The sequence below is a fragment of the Notamacropus eugenii genome, chromosome 1, assembly GCF_028372415.1.
Source record: "Notamacropus eugenii isolate mMacEug1 chromosome 1, mMacEug1.pri_v2, whole genome shotgun sequence".
NCBI lineage: Eukaryota > Metazoa > Chordata > Mammalia > Diprotodontia > Macropodidae > Notamacropus > Notamacropus eugenii.
In genome coordinates, this window is record NC_092872.1 from 197,347,144 (window position 1) to 197,363,307 (window position 16,164).

Below are 16,164 nucleotides of genomic sequence, written 5' to 3' on the forward strand. Positions count from 1 at the left end.
CATATACATACATACATGTGTTTGTATATGTACATACATATATACATGTATATGTGTGTATATATACACATATGTGTATACACACACTCCTCTTCCTTGGGGCCACTTAGACACTCTTACAAAACAGTTGGCAGAACCTGAAGTTGTACTTAGTGATTATGGTCAAAGTGATGTAGAGAATGAACCCGCAACCACGGTTTCAACTACACCAGACACTGACCAATGAAGTTACCAATCACTTTGGCTGCTTATAGCTGCTGTTAGTAGCCCTCGTTGTCTGTGACTTTTCAAGTTAACAATATGCCACATATCACTGATACTCCCCTATGACCAGAGTTATCATTCACTAGGGTTAGAGTCAGTCAAGGAATGGTCATGGGAATGGGACACTTATTCATTCATTCATTCATAGAATCATAGCATGTTAGAAGCAGGAGGAAGCTTAAAGCATAGACTTTCAGAAGGGAAGGGAATAAGCATTTATCAAGCACTTACTATGTGCCTGGCACTATGCCAGCTAATTTACACATTATCACATTTGATGTTCATACAGCTCCAGGAAAAAGGGCTATTATTATCCCCATTTTTTTTACAGTTGGTTAACCTGAGGCAGAAAAAGATTAAGTGACTTGCCCAGGGTCACACAGCTAATAAGTGTCTCATGCCCAATTTGGAATACTTCCTGTGATCTGTAGGCTCAGTGCTCTCTCTGCTGCACCACTTAGTACTCATTGAGGATTGACAATGTGCTCAGGATTGTGATCAATGGGAAGGAGAGATTTGAAAAAGGGAAAAAACTAGTAATAGTTTGGTGTGAGATGATAAGGGCCGTCATGAGGGTAGTGGCCATGTTAGAGAAGAGAAGGGGCATATAGGAGAGATGTTACAGAGGTAGAAACAACATCACTTGATAACTGATTGGATATGAAGGGTGAAAGAGAGTTAGGAGCTGAGGAGAACCCCTAGGTTGTGAGCTTGAGTGACTAGGAGAATGTTGGTACCCTTGACTGTATGGGGAAGTAAGGAAGTGGGAGAAAGATAATGAGTTCACTTCTGGATGTTCTGAGTTTAAGATGTCTATGGCAAGGTCTGGCAAGTAGTCATTTAAACATTGTCTGCCTCAGTTTCCTCAAATGTAAAATGGAGATTATAGTATCATCTACCTCAGAGGGTTGTGAGAATCAAATGATATGATATCTGTAAAGTTCTTGGGACAGTGCCTGGCCCACAACAGGTACTTAATCAATGCTTGTTCCCCTCATAGGACTTACAGTTGGAGATGTTTAATAGGCAATTGGAGAGGTGAGCTTGGATGTCAGGAGACAGGTTGGGCTGGAGTGACCAGTGGAGTGAGTGCGGTTTGTTCTGTGAAGTTTGGATTCAGTGAAAAGGCCACACATGAGGACCTAAAGAGCTACATGTGGCCTTGAGGCTGCAGATTCCCCACTCCTGGGCTAGACTAGCAGACCTAAGAGTCATCTGTATTGTGATGATAACTGAATCCATGAAAGCTGATGAGATCACAGAGTGAAATAGACAGAATGATTCTGAATTAGTTTTCTCATGACAAGGGGGAAAAGAAGAGAATGTTTCCAACCTAGCTCTTTCCCAGGATTCACTTTGCCCCCATTCTCCACCACTGACTGGGTCTGAACTACATGTAAGGGTTGGATGAGTGTGGGAAATCAAAAGTTTCTCTTCCCCCACTCCCTTCGATTCACCTTTCCCTCCCACCCTAATATTGTCCTCACATTCTGTGCTTCCTAGGTTAGGGGTGAGTGGTTACAGACCAAGATGGGCCAGCTCCCAGGACAAAGAGATTTGGTCTCTAGGAACTTGCCTCCAGCACTGTCAGAGATACATTTTTTGAAAAAGACCACATTTTCATTTTGACCGTGAGACCAACTTAGCCTGTGACTTCAAAGCTAAGTGAATCTAAGGATAAAGACCCTATTTCAGGGATAATATCTATTTTAGAGATAGATATTATCTATCACCACCACCTACCAATTACCTTTGTCCTTTTCCTTAGTTTGACCTTTTCTTTCTACAGCCACTTGCTATGATTCCATTGAAGGTGAATGTCTCTGCTCACTTTGGCCTTCATTTTATGTATATTTATTTACCCTTTCTTCATCACTGAGTCCTACCCCATATTTTAAATTTTAATGCTAGTTAAACTGTGGTATCATGAAAAGAGCTCAGGTTTTAATTTTTTATATCTAAGTTTGAAGTATGGTTTTACCATATTTATTAACTATGTGATCATATGCAAGTCACTTCATCTCTTACCAGGTACAATAAACGAGAACAAAATATAGCATTAGGTTGTAACCTTTTAAACTCTTTGCCTGGAGACTTAGTCTTTAGAAGACTAAATAAGTCTCATTCTAAGACCTTCTACCTTTGTGAACAAGCAGCTACCTACATGAAATCTGAAGGGCATGAGCAGAACTCCTCTCCCCAAATATCTCCCACTCCACTGACTGTCCAAAATTCTGTCACTAGAGATTCATTCCTTTGAGTGTGAAAATGTAGTACCCCAGAGAAGGAGTAGTCCCAGTAAACTGTTAATACCAACTCACATTTATATAGTCCATGGGTAATAAATCTCTTTCCCTATATAAGGAGAAGCTATCTGGGTACTATTAATAGGAACATAGATTAAAGATCAACAACTCTACTTTGTCCCTAAGTCTTGCCAACATGATGCTCCAGGATATCCTCCATAACTAGTGTTAGCTGCCAGCTCCATGATCAGTTGAGATTTTTATTCTTGATCCAAATAACAGGCAGTCTAGGTATCTATTTACTGAGTTGCTTTCTCTGATAAAGTTCCATATGTTGGTTTTCTACAGGAATGTAGCTGCTATGACTCCCCTTCTCTGAATGGGAGAAGTTAGAACACTTTTAGGAGCCGTTCCAGTGTCATTCCAGCCTTCGGAGTTCATATTGGTCTGATCAGACATAGCTGGACACAGTACCTTGACCCTAATATAGTGATATCACTTTGGTTCTCTTTGAGAATGAAGTACAACAACTGATCTATTATATTATCCTAGATTATAATATGTAATCATATCCAAAGAGCACCGTATACATATTGCCATTAAATGAATACTATTTGATGACTAACTTTCTGTGTGATCTTGGGAAAGCCATTTTATCCTCATCAGTAAAATACAAATTTTGTCTGGACAGAATCTTTAAGATCCTTCCATCTTTGTCACTTTCTCTATTTGGGCCTCAGTTTCCTCACCTATAAAATGAAGAGCTTAGAATATGCAGTTTCTAAGGCCCCCTTCTAACTCTATGATTCTCTTAATTATATAATTCCATGAACTTCACAAATCTCACAGCTCCCAGACTTGTTTCATCTTTAGTGAAAATGGTGCTATGTATAATAAGAAGGACCTCCTTTTGTTACCAGTGGAGCCACTTGGGGGCTTTCCAGAGATGGCAAGATCTGCAGGAAAGCTCATTCATGTAGGAGCAAGTCATGAGATCATTCTCTGTGGCTGATGGGGAGATATTTGCCATGCCCTCCTGCTGCCTTCTGGAAATGTAACTTTGTAGTAATTTCTGCCTTCCCTACTATTTGGTGGTCTTTAAAGGTACCTACACAAGGAAGTTGTAGTTATACATTGTGTGTGTGTGTGCATGCGTGTGTGAGAGAGAGAGCGAGCAAGAGCGCGACAGAGACAGAGACAGAGACAGAGATAGAGATCCAAAAAGGACAGAAATCATTTAAAGGATGTGGTGTAAGTTGTAACAACCCCATAGGGTTGGGAGTCCTACTCTCTGTATTTTATTCCTCTGGTCCCAGCTCAGAAGTTCCTCCTCTTTCCCTTTCCCCCAAGATTGTGCCAAAGGTAAAGAAGGAAGGGGTTTCTTCTTCCCCACAGCACCCCTCCCCCACCACCACTACCAAGACAGAAGTCAAGTCCAAGTTCTTGAAGGCCAAGAAAGCAGTGCTAAAGGGTGTTCAGAGCTAAGAAAAGAAGATTCAAATGTACTTCACCTTCTAGTAACCCAAGACACTAAGCCTTCAAAGGCTGCCCAAATATCCTTGGAAAAGCACCTCTAAGAGAGACAAGCTTGATCACTGTCCCATCATAAAGTTTCCCTTGACCACCAAGTCTGATATGAAGAACATGGAGAATAATAACCCTCTGATCTTCATTGTAGACAACAAGCATCAAATGCAGCAGGTGGCAAAGAAACTACATGACACCAGTATGGCCAAAATCAGCACACTGTTCTGGCCTAATGGAGAGAAGAAAGTCTGTGTCCAGCTTGCTCCAGACTATGGTAATTTGGATGTTGCCAACAAAATTGGAATAATCTAAGACTGCATCCAACTAGCCCTCTCCACCTACAATAAAAAAGTTTTCCAGTTAAAAAAAAAGAGTTTCTCCTTTACTTCTGCATAGCCAGCACCATCTTCTCTAGAAATATTGTAGGCAAAAAGATTCACCATGTGTTGCATCCAAAGGACTCTTCTCTGTCTCAACAAGTCTAGCAGAATGTTTCTAATGGCCTCTTCCCCTTTGAGTGTGATAAGTTGGTTGAAGGGAAGGTATTCATTTCCTAATTTACAGGAGGAAAAGTGTAGTCAAGGAATGGATGATGCACAAGCCAGGAAATATCCTTCTATCCTTGGTTTCTGATCCTTACAACCTTTAGTCAATCATTTCACCTAGAAAATTGGAAAAATACCAGTTACCACCAAAACAAGCCCTGGCTAATTTTGAGACTGAGGACAGATATGAAAGCAATTTGTCATTAAAAATGAAAACCTATACTATTCTCTAATGGAAATATTAAAACTACAAATGGACATGAAAAGTTACCTTCCAGATTAAAAAAAGACAACAATTGTTCCCTATTAGGGAATGTAAATATGGCTCTTCAGCTCCAGGAACTTTGCTTGCAATGATGCCAAGAAATGTGGAGGCAAAAGTGGAACCATAATTCTAGAGAGGTCCAATAGCAGAATTTGTTACCAAAACACTGTTAGCTCTCACAGTGGAAAGCATCCTACTTAACAGGTGGAATTTGAATGATGATGGAGCAAATAGTAAGAGTGGCAGTTCTTTTGACAGAGGCATTGTAGCATCATCCAATTAGATTGCTGGACTTAAAGTCAGCAAGGCCTGGATTCAAATCTGGCCTCAGAAACTGATTTTCCACATGACACAGAGGAAATTCTCTGAGCCTTGGCTTCCTCATCTGTCAAATGGAGAGAAAAATTACACTTGTCTCATAGAGTTGTAGTAAGGATAGCATAAGTAAAATGTTTTGCAATCCTTAAAGTATTATGTGGGGCAGCTAGGTGGCACAGTGGATTGAGTGCTAGGCCTGCAGTCAGGAATACACATCTTCTTGAGTTAAAATCTGGCCTCAGACACTTACCAGCTATGTGCTCCTGGACAAGTGATTTAATCCTGATTGCCTCTGTTTCCTCATCTTCAAAATGAGCTGGAGAAGGAACTGGCAAACCAGTCCAGTATCTCCACCAAGAAAACCCCAAATGGAGTCACAAAGGTTGGCCACAACTGAAAAATGACTGAAGAAAAGCAACCACAAAAGAATTATATAGGTGAATTAGTTTAATTATGATTTCTCAGTTCTAGTCAAGGACCCAGTGTAGGCATGATTCCAAACATACACAGTGGGAAAAAATGTAGGGGGAGGAGTATGTGTATTTGTGACACCTGTCCTTTAATCATTGTTCCCTGAGGAACAGGGGCTGAGGAGGCAAAGAAAGAGGAACTAGCCAAGAAGGCGGGCAAAATAGAAAAGAGTTTTGGTGTTATTAGGAAATTCAATTAATCTAGAGAAATGAGAGCTGTTTTGACCTTTGAGGGGTTGCCTAGCAGGGTAACTGTTTTTCATTGGGGTGCTCATGTGTGTCACATCACAATCTGTCCCCCCATGAAGGCAAGAGTTCAAGGATAAAGGGAGCAAAGGTCAGTGGTCATGGAAAGGTCAAAGACAAAGCTTTCACTTCTCCCAGACGGTCCCTTAAAACCCTCCATGTCATTCATTAGGAGAAAGGAATATGTTGTTCATTAAAACCAGAATGTTGGCCCTTTGCTCACACACTTTGCTTATATTGCTTCTCTCTCTAGAGAGAGGAGATGCTGCTAAATGCAAAAGGGAAACACATCTGGCCAGATGACAAATGGTTGGCTCCAGCTGGTTTGGGTGCCCAATGAAATCTATGGGGCTCTACAGATGAAGCTGATGGAGTTATCTATAGAATCATCCTTGACTATGGCTAACAGGAAGAAGCCAACCTGGATTCTGAGAAGTCCTTACCCTACTGTTGGGGCCAAGCAATGACTCCAGAAGGCAGTTACCAGAGGGAAAAGAGGTGATGTCACCTTTCACCTGGCAAAAAAAATAAATGGACCTGAATCTCATATATAACAGAAATAATAACAATAATACTCATTTCCATTGGTATAAAATTTCATTGTTTCAACAGTACTGAATATACATTGTGTAATGTGATCTTTATGATAACCTAGTCAGGTAGATAATGTAGTTGCTATTATATCCACTTTACGGAAGAGGAGACAAACTCAGAGAAGGGAAACTGATTCCAAATATCCAGTCTCCACACTGTTCTACCAGCTTATTTGCTCATAGACTGAGCTTGGAAACTGACAGCAATGTCCCTCTCTCTACTTCAGGTCCCACCTCCAAGTCACAGCATTTCTTTTTTGTGACTCCTCCCCAACCCCCACCACATGTCCTGAGGTTCCCCTTGAAATTTACATTAACTGAATTTTATTGGGCCAAAAATATTGGGGAGCAGAAAGCAAAGCAGTGCAGAAGGAAACTGTAATTTTCCCTGGTTACCTGAACTTGCCACAATGCTGATCCAAGACAGCAAGAATCAGATGTGGCTATCATGTTGTAATAGTAATTTAAATGGAAAGATCTTTCTCATTAATTAATAGGCCCATATGATCTGGAAGCCTGGATCATATGTGGTGGGAGGAGCTTGATGAAGAGGCAGAACAGGAAGGGTGGAGCTGAACCAGGAGGAAGTGAGTGGGTGCAGGTCAGAGGTGAAAGAACACAGGCCAACTGACACATTGTAACAGTTGATGGTGAGAAGGCCCTGGCTGGGGGAGGGGAGGTTTGAGATTGACACATTGTGACAGTTGATGGTGAGAAGGCCCTGGCTGAGGGAGGAGAGGTTTGAGATTGACACATTGTGACAGTTGATGGTGACAAGACCCTGGCTGGGGGAGGGGAGGTTTGAGATTGACACATTGTGACAGTTGATGGTGAGAAGACCCTGGCTGGGGGAGGGGATTTTTGAGATTGACACATTGTGACAGTTGATGGTGAGAAGGCCCTGGCTGAGGGAGGAGAGGTTTGAGATTGACACATTGTGACAGTTGATGGTGAGAAGACCCTGGCTGGGGGAGGGGAGGTTTGAGATTGACACATTGTGACAGTTGATGGTGAGAAGGCCCTGGCTGGGGGAGGAGAGGTTTGAGATTGACACATTGTGACAGTTGATGGTGAGAAGACCCTGGCTGGGGGAGGGGAGGTTTGAGATTGACACATTGTGACAGTTGATGGTGAGAAGGCCCTGGCTGGGGGAGGGGAGGTTTGAGATTGACACATTGTGACAGTTGATGGTGAGAAGACCCTGGCTGGGGGAGGAGATGTTTGAGATTGACACATTGTGACAGTTGATGAGAAGGCCCTGGCTGGGGGAGGGGATGTTTGGGATTGACACATTGTGACAGTTGATGAGAAGGCCCTGGCTGGGGGAGGGGAGATTTGAGAATATGGCTTTGTTCCCTGCTGTGATCATGTTGATTAACTTCTTGGTCACCATGATGGATTTTGCTTTTTGGTTCTGGGATTTGGCTTTTTAGTTCTTAAATAAATGTTTTTCTTCTGCCTTCTATATGGAGAGTCTTCCATATTTTGAGACTGAGAACTACGCTGGCATAATCATAGTCACCACCAGTGCTGTGAATATTGCCTTGGCGATACATTTGGCATCATGAACAGGATTGTAAAGTAAAAAAATCTCTATTTGGAGGCAGAAATGATTTAGAGGAAGACATTAATATCCCAGGGTGGGAGAATTTACCATTTTCCTCACTAGCAAGGGAATGGGCTAAAAGCACTGAACCCTGTGAAAATTGGGAAGAGAGGTTACAGGAGGGGGAACCTGGAGATTTGGGAAAGTGTTTGCAAGGAATACCAATAAGACCAGGGAAGGAGTTGTCAGGGGTAAGTAGGAAAGGCTGGATTTACTAACAGCTTACCATATTCTGTGTAGAAACAGAGATGAGCTGCTTAAGGAAAAAATTCAGACGGAAAAAGAATACATGAGCAGTCTTGGTGTGGTGGTGGGGTCTCAGGCAGAAGGAAAGGCTGTTCATTTAGCTCAGAAGAAGCTGAAGGCTAGCACAAGAAATTCACACCTGACCTTTGTACAAACCCAGCCTAGTTGCCACAGTGACAAAGGAAGTGAAATAATTTTAGGGAAATAACTGAAGATTTTACTCAGCAAGAGGTCTCAGAAATTTTGATTAAATTCACCCAAAAGATGGGAGAATCGTTAATATTTTGGATGGTGAGGATCAGTGATGATAGAGCTAGTGGAATAGTTCTAGATTCTGTTGACTGCCTGAAATTTATAGGTATTAGTCAGAATCCTTTTGTACAACAAACTTTTAGAGATTACAATATGTAAAGAGGTAAAAACACAGACTAGAATTTGGACCCAGGTCCTTTGATTACGTACTCAAGGTCATGTGGCCAGAAATATAAGCACAATAATTATAGGTGGGTAAGTGGCACAACAGGTTAGACCTGATGTCAGGAAAACCTGAGTTCAAATCCAGCCTTAAATACTTGCTAATTGTGTGACCCTTGCTAAGTCACTTAGCCTATTTGACTCAGTTTCCTCATCTACAAAGTGACAAATAATAGCACCTACTTCTCAAGGTTGTTGTGAGGATAAAATGATAAAATATCTACATAGCACTTTGCAAATTTTAAAGCAGAATATTATTGCTATTGTTATTTTTTATTAGCCTGGGATTTGGTGATACCAACTAAGCATGGGATAACAAGGCAAATAGACCAAGAAATCTAAACTCTGAGAAACAGAAGACTTCCCTGAGACCTTCAAGAAGACACTGAGAGCAGCTACACTTCATATGGGTCTGAGTTTCCAGAATAAATAGAGATGGGTGGGGCTGCCATGAATGGGTTCTGTTGAACTGATGCAGTAAGTAGTCCTCTTCAAGTTCCAAGTCTGAGGCTTATTCTGAGCTTTCTTTGGTGGGGTTGGATTCCCTGTGTCAAACTCAAAATGAAGTGGGCAAGTTTCATTGAGTTCTATTGAGTTCTGATGAATTTGGGAGCTCTGACAATTTTCCCCTCGATGCTCCATTATGAAAGGAGAGGGAAAAATGAAAACCAGAATCTCAGTGGGTGTGGAAGTTTTTGTGGCTTTGTCTGAAACCAGAGCCCTTCAGCAAAGACTAGTCCTACATCCAATGGCCACAGACGTCATTCTACTTCTTTCTTTTGGAAAGGAGAATCAAGCAAAAGCCCTCAACAGTAAGGACTGGGTAAGTAAAGAAGGCTCTGGTGATACCTTTGGCGCCTGAGGATGGACAAGGCCAATCTGAAGCTAGCCAAGCTGACATGGTTTCTAGTTTCATTTGGGGAAACCGTTACACAGCACTAATGATAACTAAGCCAAATTAAAGAGGAAGGGTAACATGAGCATATCTTAGGCAACAATGAAAAAAGTCCGATCAGGGGGATGGGCTGAGGAGTCTGACCAAAGACAACTGAAAGACGAATCTATCAGACAGGTAAATAGGGCATTGTAATATGGAACTGCAGAAGGGTCCAGCACCAAAAGAGACATGTTAAAGGCACACATCCAAGACTGGCTCTTAACTTTCTGATAAGCAACAGTGGCCATTTTTAGGATAACGTCACAATATGCATGTACTTTTCAAGTCTTTTCATTGCCTCCATTTAGGAAATGATTCTATCTCTGGTGCAGAGAGAGCAAAGTGGGAGATAAAGTTTTCACAAGTCCAGCCAACAACAAGAAGACTTTTCATTTGTATAATGTCTTAGCATCAACAAAGGGCTTTCATGCGCATTATTTCAGTTGGGTCTCACAACTTTGTGAAATAGACAGCATGGTACTATGATTCTTATCAAGAGGCTCTGAGGGATGAAGTATTCTACCAAGTTTTAGAATTATATCACTGTATCATTGATTTAGATTTGAAGGGATTGTAGAAATCACTCAGCTCTCCATTTATTTTAGAGAAGAAGAAACTGAGGCACAGAGAGGTTGAGAGTCATGCCCAAAGTCAAACAGGCACTGATTTGAACTTATTTTTTGAATCCAGATCACAGAATTAATCATGGACAACTTGAACCCCATTCTTCCAACTTTAAATTTAGGTCTCTTTTCACTGTTCCTCACTCTCCCCTCTGGAAGATGGAGTACTTCAGTAATTTGGGAGTCTGTGATTTCAAAAGGGTGGGCCCTTCCTCCACCCACACAGATCTGAACTCAGGTGTTCTTTGTGAGCTACCCCGACCTTCAAAATTCATCACCCTTTGATCAAATTGATGAAGGACACTGAACTTAGCTAGTCTGACCCTTCAGTAACAGACTGTCCTCTGCCAGACCTGTACTCTGACTTTGCCAGAGCCATGCTTTCATGAGATGTCGAAGCAGCATATCACCAGAGGGCATATGCATAATCGATAGCCGTATTAAAATTAGTCAAAGACTATAAGTCATAGAATAGTTTTCATGTACAATGGGTAAAGGAAATTTTGCCATGAGGAGGATTCTTAGTGGAGTGTCAATGTTTTTTGAAAACACTTTGATAACTATTTCATTCTGACAGGTTTCCTTTGTAATCTGATATATTGTATTTTGTGCATTAAAAAAAACCTTCTGAGGAGTCCATCAGCTTCAAAGGATTACAAAAAGGTACACATGATACTCACAAAAATTCTGATACTCAGAACCCCTGCCCTGCACTAATGAAAACACAGGTACAGGCAAGAATAAAAATGAAGATAAACTATACATTGGTCAGTGGAAAAATCTTCAGGCTCATTTAGCTAGGGCCTTTGGTCCTGAATCAAGAATTAGAGTATGTAACTACTGTTAGCTGGACCATATACAGAGCATAAAGACTGATCCCAGCCCTGCCTGAAAGAACGTTATCATGGCAAGGATGACTCTAAGCATGTTGACATGGGAATGCAGGAATGACATCTTTCCTAAAAGCCTTTAACTTTGTCTTTTGCCTTCTGCATTTAGCTGTATCTATGCAGTGAAAAGGAGGCTAAGAGTCTAGGCAGTTATTTGAATAAGGGAATTTATTTATTGAGAGAAAAGGGGTCTTGGGATTTGAATGATTCCCCCTACAGACTGGCTACATTGACTGAATTAAATGGGTAGATGTCCCACTTTCCTTTTCTCATCACCTATATATTATTGATACCTATGTAAGGGAGAGGAATGAACAGGGTGGATGTGTTGCTTGGGAAGATGAAGGGAACAGTTGGGTTTGGGCAGAACAGAAGCTAGTCATTTAGGTTTTGTGGGTTGACCAGCCTCTGTTCTGTGGGGAAATCATTGGTCTCCTGCTTCTACGCTGCATCACTCCCCATCCTGCTCATATTTCTAAGATCAGAGGAAGAGAAACGAATTGGGGAAATCCATAATCAAGACAACCTGGATTTTTGCTCACCTCCTGACAATCTGAGCAGAAAGAACACTGGACCTGGAGTTAGAATGTCTGGATTTGAGTCCTGGCCCTGTCACTCACTATATCAACTTGGTTGTGAGACTTCTTCACCACTCAGAGCCCCAGTTTGCACATCTCTAAAATGAGGAAATGTTTGCCTTGTCTGCCTCACTGGGTTGATGTGAAGATCAAATGAAATTATGTCAGAACACTTTCTAAACCATAAAATCCTCTATAAATGACAGCTTTTCCTGACTTACAAGGGTCCCTCTCAGATGTCTTCCAAAATAACTTGCATCTCCTAATCCCTTAAAGAAAATAGGACACACACACACACACACACACACACACACACACACACACACAAAAGCTCAGATCCATCAGCTAAGAAGGAGGATTCCTTCATGGGTCCACACAAGGAGGGAGATTGGCTATTTCCTGTTTTGGTTGCCATACTGCAGAATGGAGACAGTTTGCTGTCCCAGGAGGACATTGTGGGAGCCTTTAGCAATGTAATAGAAAAAATGAAAACTCCTTTAAGAAGAGGTAGCTTCTGGTGCATAGAGACCACAGCTTCAGGGGGACAAACTGTAAAGTTTTGAGTCTTACTTTAAGTGGGTTCATAAAGATAGAAAACTCCATCCTGCCCTAGGGCTTGCTTTTGAAATTCACACTGGAATTTATTTCAGGGTCTTATTCAAGTCTCATTGGTGGGGAACTGTTGGTGGAGTTTTGCCTGCAGATCCCCCAGCACCTTTCAACCCTTGCCTTTCAACACCCATAGCAATAAATTCCCCACAAATGGATTGGGGTCTTTGTGTGAAAGTTAGATGAAAAGGACCAAAGTTTGCCATTTTGTTCCTTCCATTCACATGTTATTTCTTAACTTTGGGGCCTCCCTTGCTGGCAGAAATTTCTGCCTCCACTAAAGTACAGATTCTTCTACCCTCATCCTTGGATTAACTGACCAAAGAGACTACCAGCAGCTCCTGGAATAGCTTTGTCAGTGGCGTGGTGGAGATTAGTTTTTCTGGTATCACTATAATTTACAGGGCTCACATAACCATGTAACTACTTTGTGATTACATGGGAAATATCGTATAAATACATAGTAATTACAAGTTCATGCAGATTACTTGGTCTATACATTTGAAGTTACCGAGAAGTTCAAAGATTAATTATCCTGTAACTTGCAGTATTTAAATCATTTTTTCTAATATATGAATACATTTAGGCAGACTTCAAGGCTGGTAAGGAAGGGGATGTGATGCCTATGATCTAAAAGGCAAAAATGAAATTTGACAGCCATGGATTATTTAAAGCATGCAGATGTGAGCTGTGTAGCCATTATACTTTGATGCAAATCGTAGGGGAAAGTACAGGGGGAATGGTCTGTAGAGAAAGGTGCTGAACAAAGTAAGGATTTCCTGCTATAGACTTGAAATTTAAACAAATAATCATTTAGATGGCGGCCCAGCATTACATTCCTCGCTGTGTGCATTAATGTCAACATCTGGTACCAACATTTTGACAATTCTATTAAAATGCCCCACCATTCCCTATCTAACACCTGTTAGCTCTAATTTTCTTTCCTGAGAAGCACACCAGTAGACAGTGTAGATTCCAAATCATTTATCACTTTTAAAGTGCTTCCATATGCGTGCCGGACCTATCCTGGCCTTAGGCAAACGTTTTCTGAATGCATTAAAATTCAGGACTTTTTTTTTTTTTAAGTGTAGACACCAATGTTTCATAGGATTCATGTCTGGTAATTATTAGCTTAAATTATGGCTCACACATGACTTGACAAAGTGGACCATGAATTATAAAAAAAAAGAAAAAAAGGAAAGAAAGGAAGAAAGGGAAAAGGGAGGGGGAAGAGAAATAATCTAAGAGCTGTTCAATAGATACACTCCTCGTATGTTCCAAGTTATTGAGATGTCAGTCAGTAATCATTAGGCAAACACTCCTCAGTGGAGCCGAACTGCTAAGAGGCCTATAAGCCCCAGGAGACTATCTAAAAATGTCAAAAATGTTACAGTATAAATGAATGACATCAACAAGAGAACATGTGTTAGAGATGCAAGCAATTAGTTAATATATTACAAGTTTCAACTTCTAGCAACAGAGACAACACACTTTCATCTGACAAAAGGCAAAAGATAACATTAGCTGATTTTAAGACAATATATTTGTCACTGAGGTTGGAACCACAATAAAAAATCACTGGAAGTAAATAAAAATCCATGACTCAGATATTCCCATGGTTGGGTCTTTGACAGAAATAACCCCCATGTTGTTATTTCTCATTCCACTCTATTTTAAATTAATAGCTAAGTCACTTGCATCTCATAGTTGAAGTGGAGCATCGGAAATGGGCCAAGGCACTGTATGTCACTGTCTATGTTCTCCAACACTGATCCTTCTAATAAATCAGGTTGTTCCTTTCTGGGTGTTCTGAGTGGAGCTCCGTAAGTAGAATGAAGCCTCTTTGGAACATTAAGGCATGAGAGAAGCTTCATATGAGCAGGGACTCTGATTCATTCTTGCATCTCCCAGCACCCAATGGGTTGTGTTGCACATCACAGGCATTTTAGAAATGTTAGTGAAATGAATATCTCTGATTTATTCTTGTTTCTTCCCAAGCACCTAGCTGTCTGCATTGAACATAGTGGGCACTTTAGAGATGTTGGTGCAATGTCAAATGAATGAAAATATTACCATGGACCACAATCCATTTGTGGGTCCTCAAATAGGACTTTGAAATCCAAATATTACATAATATTTGTATAATACAAAATGTGCAACAGCAAGATTTTAAACAGGAAATGCATGATATGCAACAAGGATGTGGGTTTAGACAAGTCTATTAGAAATAGGAAAGGGATACTCAAAACAGAAAGGAGACAGAACAAAAACCTGTGTACACCAACTCTAAATGTACCCATTTGCGGACAGTTAGAAATGTCCATCTGCATACACACACATACCTACACTTTCACACTTCTTCTGTTTACTAAATAACGTTTCAGCACAGTTTTCATCTTATAAGGAAAGTGTTTGAAACTTGGAATAAGTGCACTTAATTAAAGGAAGGCTGTGAAAATGTGCACTAATCTGATAGGACTAATAGCGGAGTGCATGAAATTGCTAATTAGAATTTCATTAAAGGTGCTGCTTTATCAGACTGTGAATATCACAACCTTTAAAATTCTTTCAGGAAAGCTTAATTCCTTTTCAAACAGAAATATTCTTTAAAGACATTTGATTTGTTCTAAAGGAATGTGTAGCTTAGGTTGAGACATTAAATGTTGCCAATATTCCATGAAATAATAACTGAAATAGAAATGCGTATTGAAAAGCTTCATTTCACCAGGCAGATGAACAACCCTCCCCCCCCACCATGTTATTGTCCAAATAACCCAATCAACATAAACAAGATAGAGTTCTCAGAGTGTTTCACATGTGCCTTGGTTTTCTGCTGAGGTTAAAACATCTATTCCATATGTTCTCTCTTGCAAGAGTAAGGGAGTTATTCCAAAAAATTAAAAATTAATAAAGAGTTAAAGCTAGTAAAATGAAACATTCCAATTTCACTAGCATCTCTTACTCCATCCCCTCCCCAAAAGGAGCAGGAAACATTTTTCCATCAAGAAAATAACTATCTTAATTAAAAAAAAAATAAAATCTATCAGAAGCTTTCAATTTTTCTGAAAATCTAATATCTTAACAGCATTAATAATATATTTATCACAAAATAGCAACTTGATGACCTCTGGGAAGTTGTAAAAGTTAAAAGCTAAGATAGCACCTGAAATAACCAACACATTTTTCCCTTGCTCTTTTTTTCTTCCTCTTTGCCCAGTAATATGATCGATTTTCTCTTTATTTGTACATAACTTCCTGCATCATCTCTATTTTCTTTCATTCCATAAACATTTTTAGTTTACCTTTTAAAAAATTCCACTTTCTGCTCCTTTATCTTTGTAGTTTTTGCCCATGTTTCCAAGCCTTCCTTTTGATGTATGCAACTGGAAAGTCGCTATAACTTGTTCCACGCTGTGTACAACTCTCAATATGTTAACGATGGAATTTTTTATTTGGTGCATTCAATCATTCTTTGGGACTGTAACAATTACTCACTAACTGGATTCTTTTTAACATTCAAACTTGAGTCTCCAGTTATATTTGGTGACGGAGACTTGTGTGATGTTCCTGAAAACTACAGCACACTGGGAGAAGTCAGTTACTTTTTTAGACACTACCAAATAACCCTCACACACACACACACACACACACACACACACACACACACACACACACACACACACACACACAAAACTCCACATCTGCTGATCAAGCCCATTGTCAGCAA

General features: G+C 40.4%; 1 protein-coding gene and 1 long non-coding RNA gene across 18 annotated transcripts in view; one reads left to right on the forward strand and one right to left on the reverse strand.

Annotated features, from left to right (window-relative positions):
- LOC140513775 (uncharacterized) overlaps positions 1-16,164 on the reverse strand; it is a 144,519-nt gene that overhangs the window by 40,634 nt on the left and 87,721 nt on the right. For 12 of the 16 annotated variants that reach the window (XR_011970360.1, XR_011970364.1, XR_011970359.1 and 9 more), the window contains 3 exons: positions 6,325-6,396; positions 5,416-5,569; positions 4,022-4,699 (listed from right to left, as the gene is read on the reverse strand). Coding sequence is in view for 4 of the 16 variants with exons in the window: in XM_072623768.1 (XP_072479869.1) it covers positions 6,965-7,867 (903 nt within the window). In the remaining 12 variants the exon portion in view is untranslated. Of the gene's footprint in view, positions 1-4,021; positions 4,700-5,415; positions 5,570-6,324; positions 6,397-6,870; positions 9,088-16,164 lie in introns of those variants that run through there. The other 4 variants (XM_072623786.1, XM_072623777.1, XM_072623794.1 and 1 more) reach the window with 2 other exon arrangements.
- LOC140513821 (uncharacterized) lies at positions 7,558-10,130 on the forward strand. 2 transcript variants are annotated; one of them, XR_011970371.1, is made up of 3 exons: positions 7,558-7,664; positions 9,081-9,277; positions 10,046-10,130. It is a non-coding gene; the product is annotated as an uncharacterized lncRNA (long non-coding RNA). The 2 variants fall into 2 exon arrangements; XR_011970370.1 differs by having other exon boundaries at positions 9,081-9,623; positions 10,046-10,129.